General features: G+C 36.2%; 1 protein-coding gene across 1 annotated transcript in view; it reads right to left on the bottom strand.

Moving 5' to 3' along the window:
- The window catches only part of LOC131696073 (uncharacterized), a gene marked incomplete at its 3' end in the record, with an annotated part of 41,691 nt that extends 18,594 nt beyond the window's left edge, over positions 1–23,097 (bottom strand). Inside the window, exons 1-2 of the mRNA XM_058984604.1 lie at positions 22,126–23,097; positions 1,190–1,337 (exon numbers count right to left, since the gene is read on the bottom strand). Of these exons, the coding sequence (XP_058840587.1) occupies positions 1,190–1,337; positions 22,126–22,264 (287 nt within the window). The remainder of the gene's footprint in view (positions 1–1,189; positions 1,338–22,125) is intronic.
- Between the last annotated feature and the right edge of the window lie 1,303 nt (positions 23,098–24,400).

Below are 24,400 nucleotides of genomic sequence, written 5' to 3' on the forward strand. Positions count from 1 at the left end.
AACGGTTGAACCGATTCACCTCCTAGCTCATCGTGTGACTTTCGCCGTAAGTTGCTGCCATTCCGTTCCTGCTCTCCGCATCGCGCCATCGGGTTTCATGGCGATTGCACCACTATTGGTACATGGGGTCCTATAGTGGTACAAGCGGTTTTGAATACATAAATTGGGTAATTAACACTCTTTATATTTTTCTATGAAATAGGGATTGAAAGCTTTCGTTAAACGTATTAACATTTCCCATAGATCTATTCTTCGATTTTTATTGGTACATCAACCCTACATGTTTTGATGTGTTTGTGAAAGAGAATTCATGTTTAACATTGGAAATTCTCGAAACTGCAGCTATTGTGCTTGAATGTCAATATTTTTATATCATTTCCGGTTATCATAATATCTTGTGAACCAACTCACCGACCAATCTTCAATTTTGGAATGTTGTTCGTGGTAAAAGCATTTTTGTTCTACATCTTTCGTATATGCAATGGTCACTGTTTCAACAGTCCTCTAGTTCAATTCACCACGGTTTTCCCTACAATTGATGTATCAACTAATTCCGCAGAGATTGGCACGATTAAAGCACCGAACATCGTCTCGCTCACTGCAGAGAGCAACCCATAGTTAGATATATTGCTTTAATTGGGCTTGGATGCTTCGTCAGTGACGGACTATACTGTCCGAGTCTTAAGTGTTATCCTGTGTTATTTCAACCAGTAGTAAATAATTTACCCGCTTCAAGGGAATAATTTTAGAAAGAGCTTTTGAAGTCGTTCTCTATGCTCGTTGTAATCCAAAAATGAATAATTTGCACTATGATGGACACGTTTCAGGGAAAGGAGAAAATATCAACTGGTATTTTAAATTCCAAGCTGTGAATTATGAAATAAAACGATATTCGAGCATCAGTTTATCAAAATCATTGATTAGTTGAATCTGTTTGTCGATGCCTTCATTTTAAAGTGCTACATAATACCGAAAATGTAATTCAAAATAATCAGAAAAAAACTTGCAGCATTTTGAAGAAAAATGCCACATCTTGGCAATAACGTGGATCGAATTCTTTTGACACGGGGGCCATTTTGACGGTTGTACAAATACGGTCATCTCAAGTCAAGCGAACTACTAACTTTTGTTTGCTTCTATTTTATTGGAAGTGAAGTTTATATATTGCTCCACCTAGTACTACACTTACCTGTCTTCGTCCAGATAGACACAGTCCTCGGCTCGGTCCTCATAACAGCGGGGTGTAAATTTGGCTTCCAAGACTGCCACCGTGGAATCTAAATTCCCACAGGTTAACCGAATTTCTGAATCGTAGCAGCCCCATTCTTCGATAACTTCTGCTCTCCAGACCATCATCATCATCATCCGGGGCCAATACAAACGGTGTCAATTCAGAGCGAGTAGTCAGGACATGTTTTTCCATAGGGTAGTTCCAGAAGTTCCAGAAGGTAGCGCATGAAACGAAAGTTGGTACAGAGAAGAAGAATTGAACTTTAGCAGCAAGTAAAACGTGATAAGATAGAATAAAGGATTAAACTTTTGCGGTATGCGATCGATAACGGGAAAATTTTCCGTTTCCCAGCGTTTCGTTTCGTATTCGTTTTTGTTCTGCGGTAAAGTTCGCCGAAAATGGCAAGAAAAAGTTTTTCTGTTCTTGCAGTCCTATAATGGCGGATCTTTTGACCCAGTTAGCAAGCTGCACGTTGATTTATGCTGGTATATTTGTAAAACATTACAGGGCGAACAGGAAACAAGCTGAGTTTTATAGATGGATGAGATTAACACTTTAGGAAAAATTATACATAAAGGTTTCGAAACAGTTCGAAACTAGTTTCGAAAATAGTTTAAGTTTAGTTTCCTGGAACACGAACAATTCAAACTCCTGGAGCTTTAAATGATGCGCTAAGAAGGAAGCTTGCTACACTTCAATCAAGAGTCCATATGTCAAAAGGGTTCGTATTATTTGTATAAATGAGGCATACATTTTCATAATCGTCGTTTTGTGATATGCCCCCCGATACGAAAGAATATTATATTATAACACTTCCAGTTATTTATTAGCATACATTAGGGGAGCCCGAGGCTTTTTAATAAAAAATGAAATGAAATATGAAATTCCTCAATTAAAACCCAAAAAGGTAAAGTTGGACAATTTCTTCTCAAGAAAAACACCTATGAGAATTTTGGTTTGGTCGCCATATTGAATTTAAACATTTCATACCAAAATATGCCTTATTTTCTTATTATATTTTGGGTTACCTCAATTTTATGGTTTTTCGCTTAATAATGTTTTGAGTGTATTAAGGATCCATCATTGAGGAAGTTTGATCTCCAATATGAGAATTTATTATACGCTTCGATGAGTATTGATGAGAAATTTATGTTTTGATGCAAAATGCAGGATGTTTCCAATAATCTATTACAAACTAAGTTGGCATAAAGATTGTTAATTTAATGAAACAGTGAAAATTACAATATTTTCAATTGGATTGTGCCAGTGGTCCCGGTTGCAATTTTCATGAAAGAAGGGTAATTTGTTTTATTTTTGCTTATACTTTCAAAATTCGGTTAGAGCATTATCGTATGAAACCTTTCTTCGTGAACCACTCTAAAAAAGACGTTAGCAAAAAATGAAAACTACATAGGTCATGTCAAAAATTTGATTTAAAAAAAAATATCACTTAACAATATGTTTAAATCATTTTTACAATAGACAATAAAGATACGAAAAAAATTTGCGCTGCCCAAAACTTTTCTATTATATTGAATAGTGGCTAGGTTTCCATTTCACCAAAAACTGAAAACTTCTTCTAGAATAACTCAAAATAGACCTTTGAAGTCTTCCAGAAGAATGAAGAAAATTATATTTGGAAAAAATTTATCGAAGAACAAAAACGAGGGTGTCTCTTAAAAATGATTTTATTTATACAGGGTGTTTGGTTCATGGTTAAGAACCTCTCGGGGTGCGATAGACTGTCACGTTTGGAGAAAAAATTCTACACCTACCATCAAACCTCAACCGTTACAGAGTTATTGAACTTTTTGTCTAAAAAAACTTATTTGTCTTAAAATATCTCTAATCTTAAAAGTATACCTTGTATTTTAAATATTTTAGTTCCATTTGTAAGGTGAGAAAATTTCCTATTGAATGGTGTTCTCATATTTTTAGTTAATTAGTTTTAATTACCTTTTGGCTGTAAAGTAGTTAAAAGTTAGTGTTTTTGAGGAGGTTTTTGCTAATTTTCTCGAAATAATGAAGTATGATTATAGCAATATCCATTATCCAAAAGGTTGGTTTTAGGACGATTCATAATTTGTTCTTGGACGTCATATTCCTATCTCTTCTCATTTCTTTGTAATATCATTACTATACTTTTCATGTAACCAACTTGCACGTGCTTAAAAGACTATAATCTAAAAGATATGCTTTGTATCGTTATTTACAAGATTTCATTGGAAAGCTGAGAAAATGTCCTATGAGTGTATGTACAAATATCTTTTAGTTAAGTGTACTAAATAATTTTTTTACTAACAAAATAACTCAAAATTTGTGTTTTTTGGAGTTTTTTTAATTATTCTAATTATTAATCAACAAAATTTATCGTTACTATTGTTCATTTGATGCCCCTTAATGTTCTCTATAACTTTTTATTTGACACTTTGTCTATATCTCTTTTCCTTTTGCTGGTATTGAATAGTTAACACAGCATGACATCGCCACAAATGTAGTGGGTTCGAAATCGTTATTTTTGCATATGAAACGATGTGATAAAAACGATTTTGCGTCAAAACCAAAAGAGATAAATGAATGGAGTCAAAGAAAAAACTGTAGAACTTGCTGAGATGCATTATTTCCATGATAATAATAGTGATGTTTATTATTTACTATTTTAAGAAAATTAATGAAAATGCTAATAATAGCACTAACTTTAAACTAATTTACTTCTAAAAGAATACTAAATTCAGTTAACTGAAAGGTAATTATACATTTTTCTCTATAAAATTTTCCTGGCTTTCGAATAAAAAGAAAAAGAAGTACAATAAGTGCCATACTTTTTCAATTAGAGCTGGTATTAATGAAAATGAGATAAAAATATCCAAGTTGAATAACCCAAACTCATGAAAATAAGAAAAGGTAAGTGTATTATGTCAAAGAACGAATTATGCAGCTCTTCAAGACTAACAATCTGGATTATTAAAATGATGAGGTTAACTATTAGGATTTTGAAGAAATGAACGAAAAATCGATTAAAATTGTTTAATTTTCAATAAATTGCTTTGAAAAGGCTACTTAAACTCATTAGCTGAAACATGTGAGAGCATCACTCAATGCGAAATTTTCTCACCTTCCCAGTGGACCTAAAATATTTGAAATACAAAGTATACTTAGAGGTATTTTAAGACAAATAAGCTTTTAACACAAAAAGTTCAATAACTTTGTAATGGTTGAGATTTGATGGTATGTGTAGAACGATTTTTTTTCTCCAAATATGACAGTCAATCACCCCTCGAGAGGTTCTTAACCATGAACCAAACACCCTGTATAAGTTGTGCAGGTTTTGTTTTTGGTCAAGTTGGCTACAGAAATATTTTCAAATATTTTGGAAGAGAACAGTTTGTCTCAAAATAACAAACCTGTAGTTTCTTGTGTTATCAAGTTATAAGTAGAGTAGAATGGGGTTAAATAGGTAGGGGGTACAAGAGGTATAGGGTATTATTATATTATTTTGCTATGTTATTGCAGAGGTTGCTTATGTTGCGTGAATTAGATACACGATAGAGAACATCGTTGCCGACTGTCATTTCGGCTGTTACCTTGGATTAGCTGTATTAATTACCGCATCGTTTCGTGTATTGTTCTGCGAAAACGCATTATCTTTTGTCCTCAGTATAGCACATTTAATCAATGCACAGTGGTCCAGATCGCTAATTTAGGAGGAATTTTTACTTTCTGACAAACCTGTATAATTTAGCCGTATCATGTCTTAGGATGAATTTGTGTACTTTAGAAGATGCTTCTTTTTATTGGAATAGTTATTAGGGTGGTTCTAATTTATCTAAAATACGATAATAAACTTTTTACTGATGAAAGATAGAGCTCCACAGTCTTCCACAAAGTTGTAAAGTAACTTATTTTGAATAAATTTGTTGAATATATTAAAGCTCTATCTCTTTTAGTTTTTGTTATACAAGAAATTAAAAAAAAAAGATTAGGGTGTTCCTGAAAAAACGTTTTTTTAGTATAACTTTCGTATCTTTTACTTTTTGTTAACACAACCTTTGAACAGCTTATTGAAAACTTCAAGCCGAGTATTTTTCTCCAAGACACCGAAGGTCTAACTTTTTTCTTTAAAAAGTTATGGACACTTTTCGTTAAAAAATAGCCTATTTCAAGGCTCAATATCGCTGATGCGGGCACCTAAAATTGAATTCTGTTTCCACCACATGAAAGACCATACTTATTAGTATATTTGAGCAAAAATTGGCGAATACGATATTTTTTTAAAATTTGCAATTTAGATTTAAAGTTTGTAGTTTTGCAGGTTCAACGCATTAAAGCATTTACACACATATCGTTGTATTATGAAAAAAGCCACTTTCAAATATCATTCTCTCATCGCAGCAAGCTTTGCATAAGTGAAACGACTGTCAAAAAAGGTTTCTGATTTTATTCGTTTTAAATAAAACTAGTAAATATGGATATTAGTCGAAGAGAGTTGGCGAATTTGCTTATTGCACAGATGAACTGCTTAAGTTCATTACAAGTAGTAATCCAAATGTAAAATTGAGACTTGTTAGTGCTCGGAAGAAAATAAAAATCTTCATGTTGGAATTTAGAAGGTTGTGGATTCGGAGTAAGCGCACGCAAATTCGGTTTGAGCTGGAAAATTTTGTGTGGCTTGAAGGAAAGCTAAGATTCGAAGTCGAAGGTAAAGGTAAAGGCCGAAAGAGGAAACCATTTTCCGAAATATGTCGCAGAGCCAAAATAAAAAGATTAGGAAAGTTGCGCGATAAGTATTCCACGGAAGAACTTGGTTTAGCGTCAGCCGTCAACGCTAATTCTACTGGTTTCCGTTTAGTTGGCAGACAAATCGAACGATTGTCGAAAAGTCCCGTCAGATCTACCGTAGAGAATTTAGGATCTATGGCTGTCCCGATTGCAGAAGCGTTTACTGCGGAGGAGGCACTTAGATTTATTTGTGAAAATGATTTTTCTAAGGCGCAGTACCAAAACATACGCAGCTCAGTTATGCAGAAGGGTTTGGACATTTATCCCGCGTATAATAAAATAGTAGAAGAAAAGAAACTATGCTATCCGATCGGTATGTACTATTCTCAAAGATTCGTCCCTGAATCAACAATTTTTTTCAGGAATTTCTGTTCAGCCTTCTTGTGCGTATGTTCCCCTTCAAGCTCTTGTTAACCATACCGTGGAACGACTCATCTCGTTTCTGAATATTGGAGTTCTACCACTGCATCCTGAGGATAATACGTTTGTTATCTTTAAGTGGGGCTGCGATGGAAGCAGCAACCATTCCCGGTAGGCAACATTATTTTTCTTCTAAACTTTGACTGACAGTCTCTTTTCCACTTGAACATAGATACAAGCAAATGTGCGTTGACGAAGATGAAAATGGAGAACTATTCGAGTATAACGATTCGCATATATTTGCTCTATCTATAGTACCTTTACGTGTAGTTAGTCGCCGGAAAGATGAGTCAAGAGATTGCATTCTTTGGAATAATGATTTTCCATCTTCAGTATCCCTGTGCCGACCAGTAAAATTAATTTTCAAGAAGGAAAATCCTGAACTAACAAAGGATGAAGTTGCCGCGATGAACAAGCAAATCGATGAATTAGTCCCGACTATAGTAAATGTTAATATGCGCAAGATTCCGATTAGTTCAAGCTTCATATTTTCCATGGTTGATACGAAGGTAGTGAATGACGTAACAGGCACACCGTCTCAAGCGTGTTATATATGCAAACGCTCCGGAAAGCGATTGAATGATCCTTTACTGGAAGCCAGCGATCCACCGGATAGTTTATATGTTTTTTCACCTTTACATGCATTAATACGAGCAATGGAGTTACTATTGAATATTGCTTACCGTTTAGCTCTAGCAAAACCGCGTTGGCGCGTAGGCAAAAATACCAGCGAGCTTAAGGAACGACAAATAAAAATTCTTCGTATTAGCGAACCTTTGCCAGGTGGCGGAAATTCTAACGATGGTAACACAGCTCGAAAATTTTTCAGAAACCGAGATGTCGTTGCAGAAGAAACCGGGTTGGACGAAATGTTGCCAGAACGTATGTATGTGCTATTAACAATCATCAACAGCAAATTGGGAATTAACGCGGATGCTTACCGGAGTTACGCCGAAGATACACGATTGCTTTATGTACGCCTGTATGGTTGGTACGCTCTCTCACCAACCGTGCATAAACTCCTGGTCCATGGAGGAAGCATTATTCAACATAACATGCTGCCAGTAGGTATGTGCAGTGAAGAAGTTCAAGAAACCAGGAATAAAAGTATTCGCAGATTCCGAGAATTCCACGCACGCAAATTCGATCGACTCGTCAATCTTGATGACGTTTTCAAAAGACTTCTTGTTTCATCAGATCCTATAATTTCTCTTAAATGTAAACGTCGAATTCAACGAGCACCGCTGGATATACCTGAAAATGCAATGCATCTACTTTTGAATTAATTGGCATTGAATAAATTCTCCTTATATAAATCATAAATTGTTGTCATAGCCAAATTATTTTTAATGAACACATTCTGTATTGTTGATATGTAAGCAAAACAGAAAAGGAAATACAAAGGCTTTAGGCAATTTCTTTTATGTCGCTATGCGATAAAATTTAAAACTTTGGTTAGTAAATTTAAAATTACATGCTTAAAAAAATAATATTTTCCAATTTTTGCTCAAATATACTTAAAAGTATGTTCTTTTCTATGGTTCAATCCGAACTTACTTTTATTTGCCCCAATCAGAGATAATGACATTTGAAAAAGGGCTATTTATGAGCGAAAAGTTTCCATAACTTTTGAAAGTATAAAGTTAGACTTTCAGAGTTATGAAAAAACGTGGATTGAAGTTTTCTAAAAGCTGTTCAAAGGTTGTTTTAACAAAATATAAAATTTCTTTCGAACATTAACAAGTCTCAATTTTACATTTGGATTACTACTTGTAATGAACTTAAGCAGTTCATCTGTCTTTTTACCAGCAATAAGCAAATTCGCCAACTCTCTTCGACTAATATCCATATTTACTAGTTTTATTTAAAACGAATAAAATCAGAAACCTTTTTTGACAGTCGTTTCACTTATGCAAAGCTTGCTGCGATGAGAGAATGATATTTGAAAGTGGCTTTTTTCATAATACAACGATATGTGTGTAAATGCTTTAATGCGTTGAACCTGCAAAACTACAAACTTTAAATCTAAATTGCAAATTTTAAAAAAATATCGTATTCGCCAATTTTTGCTCAAATATACTAATAAGTATGGTCTTTCATGTGGTGGAAACAGAATTCAATTTTAGGTGCCCGCATCAGCGATATTGAGCCTTGAAATAGGCTATTTTTTTAACGAAAAGTGTCCATAACTTTTTAAAGAAAAAAGTTAGACCTTCGGTGTCTTGGAGAAAAATACTCGGCTTGAAGTTTTCAATAAGCTGTTCAAAGGTTGTGTTAACAAAAAGTAAAAGATACGAAAGTTATACTAAAAAAACGTTTTTTCAGGAACACCCTAATCTTTTTTTTTTAATTTCTTGTATAACAAAAACCAAAAGAGATAGAGCTTTAATATATTCAACAAATTTATTCAAAATAAGTTACTTTACAACTTTGTGGAAGACTGTGGAGCTCTATCTTTCATCAGTAAAAAGTTTATTATCGTATTTTAGATAAATTAGAACCACCCTAATAACTATTCCAATAAAAAGAAGCATCTTCTAAAGTACACAAATTCATCCTAAGACATGATACGGCTAAATTATACAGGTTTGTCAGAAAGTAAAAATTCCTCCTAAATTAGCGATCTGGACCACTGTGCAATGTAAATAAATGTCAAATGAGTTTTTCTTATGTAAAAATTAATGCTGGACACGAGTTTACGAAGTTACGGATATTAACATGAAACAAACGCTAAGGGCCTCGATAAAATGTAAATTAGAATTATTTTGACAGGAAAATTGTGCGTAATTTCATGCCAAAAACATCAAAACGAAGTGAAAAGGACATAAAGAACACAATTGCATCTCTTCAAGATGGCGCCAGTATTTGATCAGCCTCTAAACAATTCAAGGTTCTATGAATGACCATGCGGTAGACTTGGATGCAACGCCCAACTCCTACTTAGCAGAAGGCAAAAGACTCTTCACATTTCCTATCGATCATGCCCATATGAGCCTGCCTAGTCCTAGTTTTCGGTTCTAAGTTTCGAATTGATTCGCTCTAGAATACCTATCCGTCTTTCAATTTCATTGCTTTCGTTTCTCTTAGTCTCAAATTTGCCGAAAATAGTCAACAAAATCAATACAGCAATTCAAGGTTCCATTGAAAACATTATGTTCTCGTCATGAATGAAAGTGCATCAGATATTTCGCGTCAGTGAACAATATAATAATTTAAGGTGTTATTGAAGTAGATAATCGAAAAAACATGATCGGAAAAGAGAAGAAAAAATAATACAAAAAATATTCTCCGAAGCGTAAAATAAGCAACCACGTGAACCGGAATGCACAACTTCGATTCCACACTCTTGCGATGACGAAAACACCAAAGAAATCATTCGCAAGTACAAAGCCAGACGCAGCTACTGAAAAAAATGTTTTTTCAACAACGCGGTTTCATGATATTTCACATCATTTGCCACTTCCTCATTTTCTCACCTGAATGAGGTCAATAGATTGCATGTATTATTTGTGTTAATGTTATGAAGATGTCTAAAGGTAACTTTATCGTATTGTAAAAAATACGAAACGTATATGAATAAAACTGTTTTTAAGGAACACTTTAAAGCTTTCTTTTGGATTTTTTTGGAATGGAACGTATGAAAGATAGAGCAAATTTGTCTAGCATTACTGTCTGCAATGAAATTTTACATTGCAAGCAGTCAAGCTCTATCTCGAACCGTTAAAATGCTCCATTTCAGCTCTAAATAAAATTAGAACCACCTGCTGCTATTTAAACGAAACAGAGGGCCTTGCAAAGCAGAAAAAGTTTCCTACGCTTATTATAAGACTTATAAGTTTTAGTACAACTAAAACGCCTGCGAAATTCACACTCTTGTTCATCGGCTGAAATGATTGGGGCACTAGGTTAGAGTGTTCGTTAAAATCAAACAAAAATATGCCATGGTTGTCAAATGGTGAGATAATATAGTTCTCACAAGTCTACTATCTCTTACTTCCATGCGAGTCTACGTCTATTGATGACATTTGGTTCTTAGACCGGTGACAACTGAGTGCTATTAGCCTTCTGCCGATAGTAGCAAAATTAGAAGCTGCGAACTGATGTAGGCTTGAAAACACTATCGTAAAAATGAATAGTTGATCGGACAACAGTCCCTATACGACTTTAATCTAACTAGTATCCATGATCACGGGTCGATAGATACTGAAAATTCGGCTCGTATGCATTTATGAATCTAATTTTATGTTCCTTTAGTGCTAACAAACCCGTGCATCAGATTACCAATACCTTGTTTTTTCTTTCAATAGACGTTATTATCGCCCGTATACGCGTATTTTACAAATAATCCGATTTGAAGAATAGGAAATGTTTTCCTTAATTTATAACATTTCACGCGATCTTAATCTTAGATATAAACTTTCAGTTTCCGGCATCAGGAATCAACGGCCAGGAGGTCTCATCGCTTGTTTAGAACTAATCATATACCTTATACGACACATATTATTCCCATCCGACTTATCCTTTATCCTTAGTCGTAAAAGATGAATACAAGGGCGGCTGCAATGATGGCTATCACGCTGTTGAGGTTTCAATATGGATCGAACTGACATGAATTCCTACTTTCCATTTCCTAAGTAACTCTTATCGGCTTAAAACTGTTGGAGATCCTAGTCGACGATCGACTGTTCAATTCTGCTAAACAGTACATTTGCGTAGATCAGCATGGTTTCTTTCCAGGAAGATCAACCAACACAAACTTGGCTCAATTTACTTCATTCTGCATTAGAAATATGGAGGAAGGTTCACAAGTTGACACCGTATATAAAGACCTCGAAGCAGCGTTCGATTGCGTCGACCACACGTTACTATTAGCAAAAGTGGAACGACTTGGTATGGCTTCCAATTATGTGGATTGGCTGAAGCCGTATCTCACATCCCGCTCCCTATCTGTGAAATTGGAATTCAATGAATCATACTGCTTCGCAAATACGTCCGGCGTACCACAAGGTAGCAACCTCGACCCGCTGTTTTTTCCATATTTTTCAATGATGTCTGCTACGTTATTCCTCCATGATTCCTCCAGGTTGCAGGTTAATTTACGCCGATGATCTGAAAATTTTTCATATAGTCAGATCAGTTCAAGACTCTTTGGAGGTACAGAGGTACATAGATCTTTTCGAAGAATGATGCACAAACAATTTGCTGATACTCAGTGTGTCGAAATGCACCGTGATCACTTTCACTCGGAAGGAGAATCCAATTGTTTGGGACTACAACGTGTCCGGTGAAATGCTGTGCAGAACGACCGTGTAGTTGGAATACTGTTGGATACAAATTGGATTACTCCAGTATCGTGACAAAAGCTAACAGGAATCTCGGGTTCATTTTTAGAGTTGCCAACGAATTTCGTGATCCGTATTGCTTGAGAGTGCTTTATTTTCACTCGAACGGTCTATTCGAACGGCTGTAGTTTAGAGCCCTTACACCGAAATCTGGAGCAGCAGAATAGAAGCAGTACAAAGAAAATTTATACAGAACAGAATCCAACAGAATTAACGCCCTATGAAGATCGTTATCGTTTGCTCAACATGGACACATTGGTCAAAAGAAGGAGCATTAGTCGAGCTGTATTTATTGGAAAGGTTCCAACCGGATCTATTGATTCAAGCTATATTCTGGCGCATACTAACATCAACGTGCCAACTAGAAAGTTCAGATCGAGAGAGTTTCTGCTACTTGATTTTCAGCGTACTGAATACGGCCAAAACGAACCAATTAGGGAAAAATGTGTTATTTTTAATAGTTACTATGTCCATTTTGCCTTTCTTTTGCAGAAACAATTGATGTTTTCAAAAACAGACTGAAACGATATATAACTTGACCAAATTTTGTTTGGGATAGTGTATAGTCTTAAGTTCTTCATGTAGACCTAGTTGTCCGATGAATGTAAAGTAAATAATAAATATAAATAAATAATAATAATCAGCAGTCAGGCATGATGAAGGCAGTATACAATTCGCCAAAATCATTGTAACAACGTAACGCAAGTCCGACACAAGTATGTCACAATTCTCAAACAATTTCTGTTATTATATTGTTTCTTGAGAACGAAGCAACGAGATTGATCTCAATTTACAGGAATCGACCAATATAATTAACGAAATAAATATTCTCTCTAACAGAGCCAAAATAGAATCCTTGCCTTATTTAATATAACAATACAATAGAATTTTGATTAAAAACTTGTCTTATCTAATTAATGTGAAAATTTTGAATAATGAAAATTCATATATGTACAGCTCACTTTATTTCTAAAAAATACCCACGCAAACTGCAACAGTTACTGTATCCATATTACATCCGCGAACCAAGTAATAATTTTCCTGATACAATTGAATGCTGCTTTATTGTGGCTAAATAATAGATGGACGAATCGCCTGGCTGGTTTTCTTTCCAAAACGCTTGGCCCTAGAAAGGCCATGTGAAAACAATTTTAATCCCTAGCTTCCTCCGCATTTCGAATAAACAACCAATGCATACTTCCGATAAATCTCCGCATCTATATATTCGAGCCAATGAGAGAACCCAAAAATGAATCCTCTGTTTCACCGTTGAAGGATGCTGCGTGCTATTAATCTTTCGTTTCGTTTCCGTTTTAGATTCGAACGATCAAGGTTTTTTTGATACATGTGTAGGGGAACTGTGCTTATGATAGACACCTGAAGGTTTGAAATCTTTTTTACGGTGTTGTAAGATATTTTCAGTACCATTATTATTTGTATTGTGCACATGAAAATAAATTTGTTCAGATATGCATTATAGTCAAATAGAATTGTTATTATTGATTCCAATAAATTCACAACTTTCCCGTCATTTAATTAGATATATACGGAATTTTGTAGAGATACGGTGGCGCAAACAGGAGGTAGTATGTATCCGTGTCCTCCATAAATGGGAACAGCGCAAACAACAAAGAATCAAAGAAAGACAGGAGAACTCATGGCTGCAATTTTTGTTTTGCTTCTGGCAATACTCTGGAAGCTACCTCAATAGGTATTATAGGTGTGGTTCAGAAGCTTTTGAATACATTCAATGACAGTTGTATTGGCCAAACCATCTTAAACATGTTTTATTTCATAACTGAGGACATGTCCATCTTAGACACACTTCCCCTTCATGTATTTCTAAAGGGTCAACGCCGTTGACCCATTTGCATTGCTTTTCGGACGTCTCTTTTTCTTGTATCAATATTGACGATACCTGTTGTGGCCATGGGAAGTGGACAAATCTCTCCCCATATTTGTTTATGCAGACATCAGAAGGATATGCAGATTCGCAACATGTTGTATAAAGTATTTGTATGTACCTGTATGTTCGTTTGGGTCAATTGCAAATGCGTTCAACCGAAACCAGCTCCCCTACGTCGTAGCTCGATGCGTTCATGTTAGCCCTTGCACACATATCACACACTCCGATATCGATAGTATATGTAGAATTATGAGCGCATTTTGACCCTATTTGGGAGAGTGCCACGCTGATTAGATAATTGCTGGAATGCTCCAATATTTACCTTGCGATTTGAACTAATGCATTGAACAGCGATGGCAAAAGCTGCTCTAACCAGTCTTTAAATAAGTAGGACGATTAAAGGAATAGGGTGAAAATTGGCTCAACACCCAATTTATCGTCATGTGGAAGCACATATGGCAGCGATTAATATTGAATTGTACTCTAAACTTTGACAGAACGATTTTTGGGGTTATATAGTTAGGGATGCCGCTATTTCGAACGATAGAACGACGAAACTAATTTGTTGAAAAGAACTAACTAGTGAATCAATTGCTACTCGTGCGGGACGAAGAAATGAAAAATTTAAGGGTTGTGTACAGGACACAACCACGGTGACATTAAAAAGTAGCTTTTTCAAGAGCGTGAAATATTTCGGGTTGGATTTTAATCTATCACAACTTTCTACTCACGTTTTAGCTTACTCTCCTGCTCCCTCCCTCCTCATTAAAACATGCTCTTTGCTATACTTTTAAACTAATCTATTATTTCAATTAAGCAATTATCTCACTAGCTGATTGGCATTATTTAGCTGATGCATCTAGCAAAAATAAGTTGCCTAGAAAATATATTCAAAACGAGTAGCTCCATATTGAGGACTGTGATGAAGAAGCCCACGTTCGCCAAAGGAAATATTCAGTTCTTCCACGAAATATGAAGTTTCATTTTCCATTTAAATTTTTAATAATGTACTAATGAGCTTAGGTGAACAATATTGAGATTGAGTATTTATTAATAGATTAATGATAATTCAAATGAAATACAGTGTAATTAAACTGGTTCTAGTTTGACACTAAAACAATGAACTTAGTGCATGTTCTACAGTGTTTCATTTTATAATAAATGTTTCAATATAGAACTAGAATTGATTATTACTCATACTGCCCTTTCGGCATTTTTAATTATACCGCTTTGAAGTTGACGGTAGTCAAATGTTATCTTTTTGCTTATGTAGGCATGTGGGAGTGGGTGTATGAAAAAATAAGAAATACTATACCCTTCATTTAAGACAATGACTACTATACCCTCCACCCACTATTATACCCTTCATTTAGGACTAAAATTGTGAGAGTCGATTCAGCAATATATGAAAAACAGGTGTGACTCTAATTTGAGAACTTGAACAGCTCTTCGGATCTTCCGGAATCCTCGAAGGTTCCCAAAGTGGTCACAGAGACTTTGATTTGGGATTAGTGATTAGGACTAACAATTTCAAGCATTTTAGAACTCATCTCAATTAATTTTGCATCATAATAATGATTAAAAGGATTTGTATGGCATGTGACCGCATACTTCAACTCGTAACACAGCCCGATCAGAAACTCATAACAAAAAGATTTCAAAACTATATCTCGCTCTGTAACTTGTTATAATTTTCTGTTATTTTAACTACTAACGAGACCAAGTTTTTAACACAGTATTTTACGACATTCTGTTATAATCTTGTTATTTCATTCTGATCGGGAGGAACCAGAACTTCGATTTTAATGGAATTTAATAGCAATCAATAGGGATGTTGTGGCTTTCATTTGAGACTAAATTTGAAAAAAAATCGAGTAAGACATTTTTGAGAAGCAAATGTGCATTCAATTTAGGAACTTGACCACTTACCGGAAGCCTTCGGTTCCGCCGAAGATGTTAAAAAGTGGTTAATGTGAGTTTGATTGGGTATCAGTAAGCTGATCAACTCTGACGAAAAACTCTGTACACCTTGCGGACTGTGTGTCTGACCGTGGTGAACGATAGCGCTTCGTTGCAGAATAGTGTACTGATTTTTTCGTCAGAGTTGGTCACCTTAGACATGAAGCTATAAGCATAAGCATAAGCATAAGAGATCGCCCGTAGTTGCTACTCCGTTATTGACCAGAACCAATTGTTCATTGGAACAACATGCTTGGGAATAACACGATGAGCCATATTGTGCAATCTATACTGATCCCTGCATGCTGATCAATACCGACGCCGGCCACGTCCGAATGCAGATCTTCTGGGAAAGGAAGGAATGCTAGTCCGATACATGTTGCTACTAGAAACCGAGGAATCCTCTGCATCTCCACATGTATCACGGGAAGTGGAGAGTTTTTAGTAATTGTGCCAGTAGCGTTATCATGTAATAATTGCTCTGGGCTGCCGAGAATTTGGGAAATTTATCATTTGTTGTATTAATACGATTAGCAAAATAAGCAACTTGAACTCCGGATAGCCGGCTATAAGGAGCACAGCTTATATTTTTTAATAATATTGAATTACGCGACGATGATGAATCAAATTCATCAGACTCTTCCATAGATGTCGCGGAGTTGATGGTTTGAAAGGGAATAGAGTCTAGGATTCGCTCCAAGCAATTGATGCGACCCGTAAAGCATAGTTTATTAGGTAGTAGTTTAGTTAGTTTTCGAGAACACGATCACTCGAAAAAGAAGATCTTGTTTATTTTTCGGTTCTCTCTGGGTAGCATAGGCGAGAGTATCCTATGTTTTCTAAACAAAAACAATTTCAACTCCACACAGCCGATCGTGGGAGTATTGCCTAGAAAAGCTAATCTTATCTGCGTAATGGGCCGGATCACTATTTATTGCGGCATTTTTTAGACTAATTTCGCTATTCCTTCTCTACGATATATTTTTGGATTGCAAACTACCGAGTGATAACACGTTATACAGACAAAGAGTTATGATAGCTCGACATGTTATAAATCAACGAAAGTATTCCCTATTTTCCATATCGGATTGCTTGTGAAAGACACGTATACGAACGATTATATCGAACATTAAACGGAAATACAGAGGATCTTTAACCTGATGTACGGGCTTGTTACCAATAGCGGAACTTGAAATTACATTCATTAAAACAAACGCGGCGAATTTTCAGTACGTATTGACCCGGGATCATCGATACCAGTCAAATCAAAGTTCCATAGGAGCCGACCTCTGAACAACTATTCATTTTTACGGTATTGTCTTCTCGGCTAGATCCGTTCGCGCCCTCTCATTCTGCCACTATCGGCATAAGGCCGACAGCATCCAGTCGTCGCCGGTCTAAGGACCAAATGTCAGCAATAGACCTAGACTCGCATGGAGGCATGAGAAATTTGAAAGCTACATACATACACAATACATACCAATGACAGCAAAACAGTTATTCTTCGTGCTGACATAATTGCAGGTAATTGCCAAGCGGTCCCCGATCCCTCTCGCGAATTGTCAATTCTCAAACCTTATATATGATTGAAGTGATCATTTCACTTAAATAAGGCCATGTGCTTTCTCTATGCACAATGAATGCTCTCTGGATCAATTCCCCCTTGGTAAAACAAACCCCAAACAAACATAGAAATTAGTTTGCACAGCCATAAGAAAAGTTGGCCGACAGGCGGATACGTGTTTCCTTACAGTGCCATCACATCAACGTACACCCAAAATTTACATGCGACAAAATATCTGCAATCCCGAATATAAAAGAATCAAAACCTCTACTAATTTGCAACAAAACAAGAACGCAAAAAACAGTTTAATATCCAAGGCGGCTCATTTTCAAAGATGGCACCGCCGATGAAACACCCAATAAAAATAGGTGACAAGGGACGCGGACGAAAATAGCTGAGCACCAAGCGGCTGGTTTGCCACCTATTATTCGGGCGAAGAATTTTGGGGCGACACCTGGTAGTCGCTAGTCGCCGGTGAAACGCCAATTATTTGAATATGCCAATTATTCTTATTGCCGTATTTTTTCACTTTTCGGATCGAATTTTTTCTCTGAAAAACCATTTTTCACTATTTTTAGAATGTACACTGTGTTTCTAGCTGTTTTCTGTGCACTTTTATTGTCCTTGCATCGGGAATTGACGGCCCGTAATGCGAGGAAAAGATTTTTTTCATTTGCCGGAATTCGATTTTCATAAATTGTTACCACTCGCGTCAGTCCAAAATATACCGAAAAATGCTTTTATAAGCCACTTCACTTTGTATAATCGTTAAATTGCACCGTTATTCACACACCGGGAGGCAGTAAACTGTGCCGAAAATGATGAAAATTAACTGACTCGAAGAGAGCTCTACGAGAGTCAACCGCTCGCAACGAAGACACACACTCGAATCCCAGTACAACAGTTTTCGGGTTAGAGTGAAAAAGTAGATTTCACCTTTGAAGAAAAAAGTGCGTTTAGTCAAACCCATATATTTTCGTTTATAGCGCATCAATATGAAATATAATAATGTTAAATTAAAAGTTATTGCATGCACTTTCGGTCGTCTGAAAATTTTGTTTTGACATGACTAATGTTTCAGAAGATATTTACGAGTTTTTATATTTTTTCTCATTTTTTAAAGATTTTTGGTCAAGATTTTGGAAAAAATTAAACAATTTTAAAAATTATATTTTTAGTGAAATTTATAACCAATGAAAATAAGCCCTTGCTAGTTTGAATCGATTGAAAATTGTGAAAGTTATTCAATTTTTTATGAAATGATAATTTTTGAGTTTCTCTGGTTTAACTTATTGAACCGTCTCTAACCCATTTTTTTTTCTAATGCTTATTTTATAAAACGTTAGGGTTTCTCTGTTGGAACTGTGTTGAACAAATAAAATAAAGAATTTGAGAAAATTTGATCTGGAGTATCATACGACCTCGTTTATCCAAATGATTCCAGTCTTCTGATAATAATAATTTCAGGCGCAGTGAAGGGATAAATCATCGAATGATTAGTATGCAATACTGACACGTGTCATACAGAAAATAGCTCTCTTCTAATGGGCTCACAGAGAGTAGTCGGTGCGCTTGTAATGAAGGTTATCACGATATCGATCACGTTGTCTGGGTATGCGCCGGACACCACGTCTCAAACTATAAGTGCTCAACTATGTTTTGTACAATGTTAATACAAACTTTACGAATCCCTAAGTATATATGTGATACTACATACCAATGCATACGTCAAGTATTGTAAAACCAATAATTTATTTTCCCTACTAGAACATCTATTTGAGTTCGTATTTTCAAATTATGTGCGATATCGAACACGACTTATTTTACGTTTAAAACCTCAAAGTCTAAACTTCAGAATGATTTGAAGAACGTAGAACATTTTCCAATTACACTTAGAAGTCTTATGGCATGCATTCTAGTATATTGAAGTTTTGTGGGCCAGTAGAGTCAAATAGGTACATCGTAGAAAATACAAACTTCTAGACGTTTGATTAACGTAAAATAAATTATTAGTAGAACAAAACGTGTCGAAAAAAGGAGCAAGTCACCATTTGTGAAACTAGTGAGAGCATTTAACCTTTTGCGCAGTCATAAGTTTACCATAGGGCATTATAGAGAGTGCAGTTTACAAAAACGAGATCGAATATTACCCCAGATTAAATTCTCTCAAAATTCTTCATTTTATTTATTTTACAGAGTTCTAACAGAAAATCCCTCATATATTACGAAACAAACCCAAGAAAAATTGGGTTTAATAAGTTGACCCCGAGAAACTCAAAAATTTCCATTCCACCAAAAATTTATTTATTTATTTATTACATCTTCGATATATATCGTACAGATTACACTTAATGCTATTGCTAGTGTCAATGTTAAAAATTTCTAATTGCTAACTTATAATTAGATTTAGTGGTATGGAAGTCATAAACTAAAACAGTTTCGTTGAATCTGCTACAACATCTGTCTAGCGGATTGTTCTGGCCATATGCTGTGTGGTGCCTGGGAATCCACAGAAGCGGACGATGCCTTATATCACGAGGGGGAACAAATAAATGAATCCTTGAGAGAATGTCGGGACAGTCAATATTGTTCGACAACATATCGAAAATGAACATTCTTTGCAAGAATGTGGGGCGAGACTCCAGCGTTGGCAAATTTAGCAACATGCATCTATTATTATACGGCGGAAGACGGATAGGGTCGTTCCAAGGCAATTTTCTGAGAGCAAATCGCATAAAAAAAATCCTTGAACGCGCTCCAGTCGGCTACTTTGAACGGCGTTGTATGGCGCCCATACATGTACAGCATACTCCAAAAAATCCACAAAATCGACAGCGTTCCGTTTTAGAAAACCCAATGTTGCAAAAGCCTTCGCCGTTGTTGCAGTGATGTGGTCGGCGAAACGAAGTTTTCTGTCGAATAACACTCCCAGGTCACGGATAGAACCCACCCGCTCGATGACACAGGCTTGAAGAGTATATTCGCAACGCCTTATATTTGCCGAGCGTCCGAAAATTGTCATCTTACATTTATCAATGTTGATCTGCATACCGTTCAGCAAACACCATTCCTCTATATTGGCTATATCGTCTTGGAGCAAAGCAAAATCGAGTGCTGAAGCAATTGAACGAAAGATTTTCAGATCATCAGCATTAGAGCAGTTTTTTAGAGTTGATGCGGGTGCTGAGGTCGTTGATGAATAAGAGAAAGACCAGTGGCCCTAGATGACTTCCTTGAGGCACACCGGTTGGTGTTACGAATGCGCTTGAGCATGTAGTGCCAATTCTAACGAAGGCAGATCGTTGTGAGATGTAAGAATGCAGCCATCTGGTAACCCACTCAGGAAAGCCTAGTCGCTCCAGCTTCAAAACAGCAATGTTGTGGGGCACCTTGTCGAATGCTTTTGCGAAATCAAAATATATAGCGTCCACTTGTTGACGCTTCTCTACAGCTGGAACTAGAAGGCTCGTGTACGTCATCAAGTTCGAAGTGGCGGAGCGTTTTTTCATAAATCCGTGTTGTCGTTCGTCGATTATGTTGGAAGAAGCAGCGTACATCGCATTGTACACAAACTTTTCCAGAACTTTAGCTAGGCAGTTCAGCAGCGAGATTCCTCTGTAGTTTTCAACAGTTTCAACAGAATAGTTTACACAATTTTCATCCGATTTAAACTGATAAGGGCTTACTTTCATTGGTTTTTAGAAGGTTTTACGTTCCACTAAAAATGTGATTTTTAGAATTGCTTCATCTTGCCCAAAATCTTGACCAAACATTTATATTTCCTTCAAAATGAGGAAAAATTAAGAGAAAAGATTAACAAACTCGTAACTAACATCAGAACCATTAGTCACACTAAAACAAAATGTTCAGACGACCAAAAGTACATTCATTCACCTTTAATTTATCGTAATTATATTTTGTATGGAAGCTCTATAACCGAAAATATATGGATTTTACTAAACGTACTTTTTATTTTAAAGGTGAAATTCATTTTTTAGTCTAACTCGAAAACTGTTTTACTGTAAATTTTTTGGATTTCATTTTCGAATTCAGCACACGATTTTACATTGTAAATGATCACCAGCTTACTGAGTTAAGAAATTCTGTAATCTAGTGTACTTGATTGCAAGTCTGTCAGTGATCCATGTAATCGGTTTGAAATGTGATTGAACCAAAACTGATCACAAATGAGAAAAGCATCTAGCCCTCTCTTTGCAATAGTACGGGCAACAAATAGAATAAAAATCTACCTATGTAAAATACCTTGCGTAGTATTGTTTATTTTGCTATCTCTCGTAAAAACTCTACGAGGGAATGGTATTGTATAACGTAGGTTCGTGAAACCCGAAAAAAAGAGAATTAGGTTGAAATTCTTATAGTAAAACAAGCTATTCATTATGCCAAACGCATGTATGTCTAACGCACCTATACCTAACGCCGCGTACTCTTATTCGTCTGACGATTAAAATCCTTGGGTACAAAGACGGTGACAAAGATGTCGCAATAAAGAGAGAAGGTATCAATTTCATTTAAAAGATCCTCTACCCAGATGTTCTCAAAGATATTCGAGTGATAAGAAAGCGACAAGCCCGACCAATGACTTACTAAGTGATGCACGACCTCACAGTGTAGTTTCATATTATTGCATATGACCAACCGTACGTCAGATCATCAGTACTGCAAGCAGACATCAAATCCCTACGCGTGTTTTTCTATGAATCATCTAGTACGGTTAACATCATTACTTTTAAAATATAAGCATATTGAAGGAGCGAAATGCAAACAACTTTTTACCAAAGTACCACAGAATAGTAAATAACGCAACCTGCCAAACCCATCTTTGGTATGGAAAAGACTATTGCATTGAATTGTAAAATAAACTCCCATTAATTCTATCTGTAACAGTAGCCACAAAACAACTCACCTATGGGAGCCACAAGTCCTCCAAGTGTGCCACAATTGGCCATCATTAGAAGATTAAGTTCCACGATTAACGCCAGTAGGTAAACCGAGGACTTTCCCGCTAGTAGCATTGTGGTCATGATTGCAATTTTTGTGTACATATATTTTATATAAATAAATAAATTAGTGAATAAATAAATGCAAAAGAAAACACTAACGAATTGCAACTTGCTCAAACAGGCTGAACAAAAACGGGGAAGATTTGATTCAACCTTGGGTATCTTCGCCTTTTGATTATCAGGTGACACTACTATCAAATTAACCTAAATTCGCACCACTGCTCTCTTGTACTGAATTTCTGCGCAACATATTCGTTGCAGCCAGTGAGAATCCGCAGCGGCAGATAGTAATGTTGCGAAATGACACATGTTTCCTTATGTTGACCCAGCACTTTAGTATTTATTTGTTTTCAACACTATCTCTTAACACTGCAGACTTCCGTTGTAATATGTAAGATTTTCTATCACATCAATTTAGCCACATATTATTTTGCATCCTTCCTGCTTGCTCAGAAGCATGTTGAAGGTTAAAACACTATGGTACAATTTCCTTTTCGCTACACTCCGGGATGTTCACTGTACTGAATATTATATTTCCTTTTTTCACCTATTACATCTGGTTGAATTTCATCTCGCACAATGATACCCACAAGCGCGCGCTTTCCTCTTTATCCACATTTTCACTGATACGAGATTATTTTCCTATCTGCAGCAGAATGAATCAGTTTCCACCCCCGTTCTATGACAGCAGCTTTAGTGCGAGAACGGTAGAGAAAATATGCGGTTATCCTTAGAGAATCCACTACTCCACGGAAGCACCTCTCCCACCCACCGAAGGAAAAGTCAATTCCGTAACAGGTCGCACACAGTGCACTGATATTACTCGTCGACCAGCGGTCTAATACATTTCACTGCTCGCGGGCAACTGACTGACGCTAGCAGAACGTGTGCATCCAGAAGCAGCAACAGCAAGTGTAACACAAAGCAGAATTCATACCACCGAAATTCACGCAAACGCGTACCGAATATGCTCTCTTCGTCCGTCAATCGTTCTCCCGTTAATGTTCTATGCTCTCACTGGTATCGGTTCTATGGATATGCTGCTACATAGTTGATCATATACGAACGAAAACATTGAAAACCACACGTCTGAATAACTTAGAGAATGAGTATTATTTGGTGACAGAGCCGAAAGGAAGTTTTCCTCAATCGTGCCGCACATTGGACGCTGAATGGAAGTCCCAAATCATCAGAAAGGATCACAGTTGGGGATGAAGGCAAGTTTATACTCTCGCCAACCATGGAGTTTGATACCTTTGTCAAGCGAATGATGCCCCTTTGTAAACATAGAGCTTCGTAAATAATGACATTAGCTTTACAATCCATTTGCAGAATTTTAGACTTCTCAGACGATTTTGAGCATACAGAGTAAAAAATGAAATATTAATGACGTTACGTTGTTTATAAATTACATTATTTTGTAAAGAATTCAAAAAAAGTTGTCACGGAGTATGGCATTGCGTCCAATGATATTTTAATTAAAGATTCGCAAATGCTTTCAGAAATGATACATGCATACATGGAACATAATTATAAAACACATGATTTTTGTTCACGGTCCTATTTTCGTAACGTAAAAACGTGATTGTTCCAGAATTTGTGGTACTTTATTCACGATTTTGGGAACATTTTTTTCAGTGCAGAAAACACTCTAGAAGCAACCCATAATTTTATTTAGAGTCGAATAGTTTGATTCAGCTGAATTCAAATTGTTAAAAGCCACTACTGTCGCGATTCTGCAACCGATCAAAGTTGGTTACTAGCAGCGAATGGGCTGATACATTTCACTCGACCTCTACCTTCGAAATAAATTATCTTGGCTCTTCACAACATCCGGAACGCCACTTGCCGATTCCCCCTTACGAGCAAGCATATTTATATTTTCCTTTCCCACACTTTCCAGTCTTGTTCTTCAAAGCGTGTGCTCTCCGCTAGCGATGAATTAAATTTTCCTTTTCACATAGCTCTATTCGACGAAAAAGGCGCCGGCATTGCATAATATATGGGAGCGAAAACATAAACAAAGTAGGTACAATGACAACAGTGGCTTATGAGTTTTCAAGCCGCTTTGCACTAGTGCGACATTCCTTGCGCTATCCATTTATGCTCTCTCAATATCTTGTGCGGGTGCGAGCACAAGCATTTCTATTTTCATCATAAAAAGGTGCATATGTTGGC

This window comes from Topomyia yanbarensis, unplaced genomic scaffold (genome assembly GCF_030247195.1).
Source record: "Topomyia yanbarensis strain Yona2022 unplaced genomic scaffold, ASM3024719v1 HiC_scaffold_68, whole genome shotgun sequence".
Taxonomy (NCBI): Eukaryota; Metazoa; Arthropoda; class Insecta; order Diptera; family Culicidae; genus Topomyia; species Topomyia yanbarensis.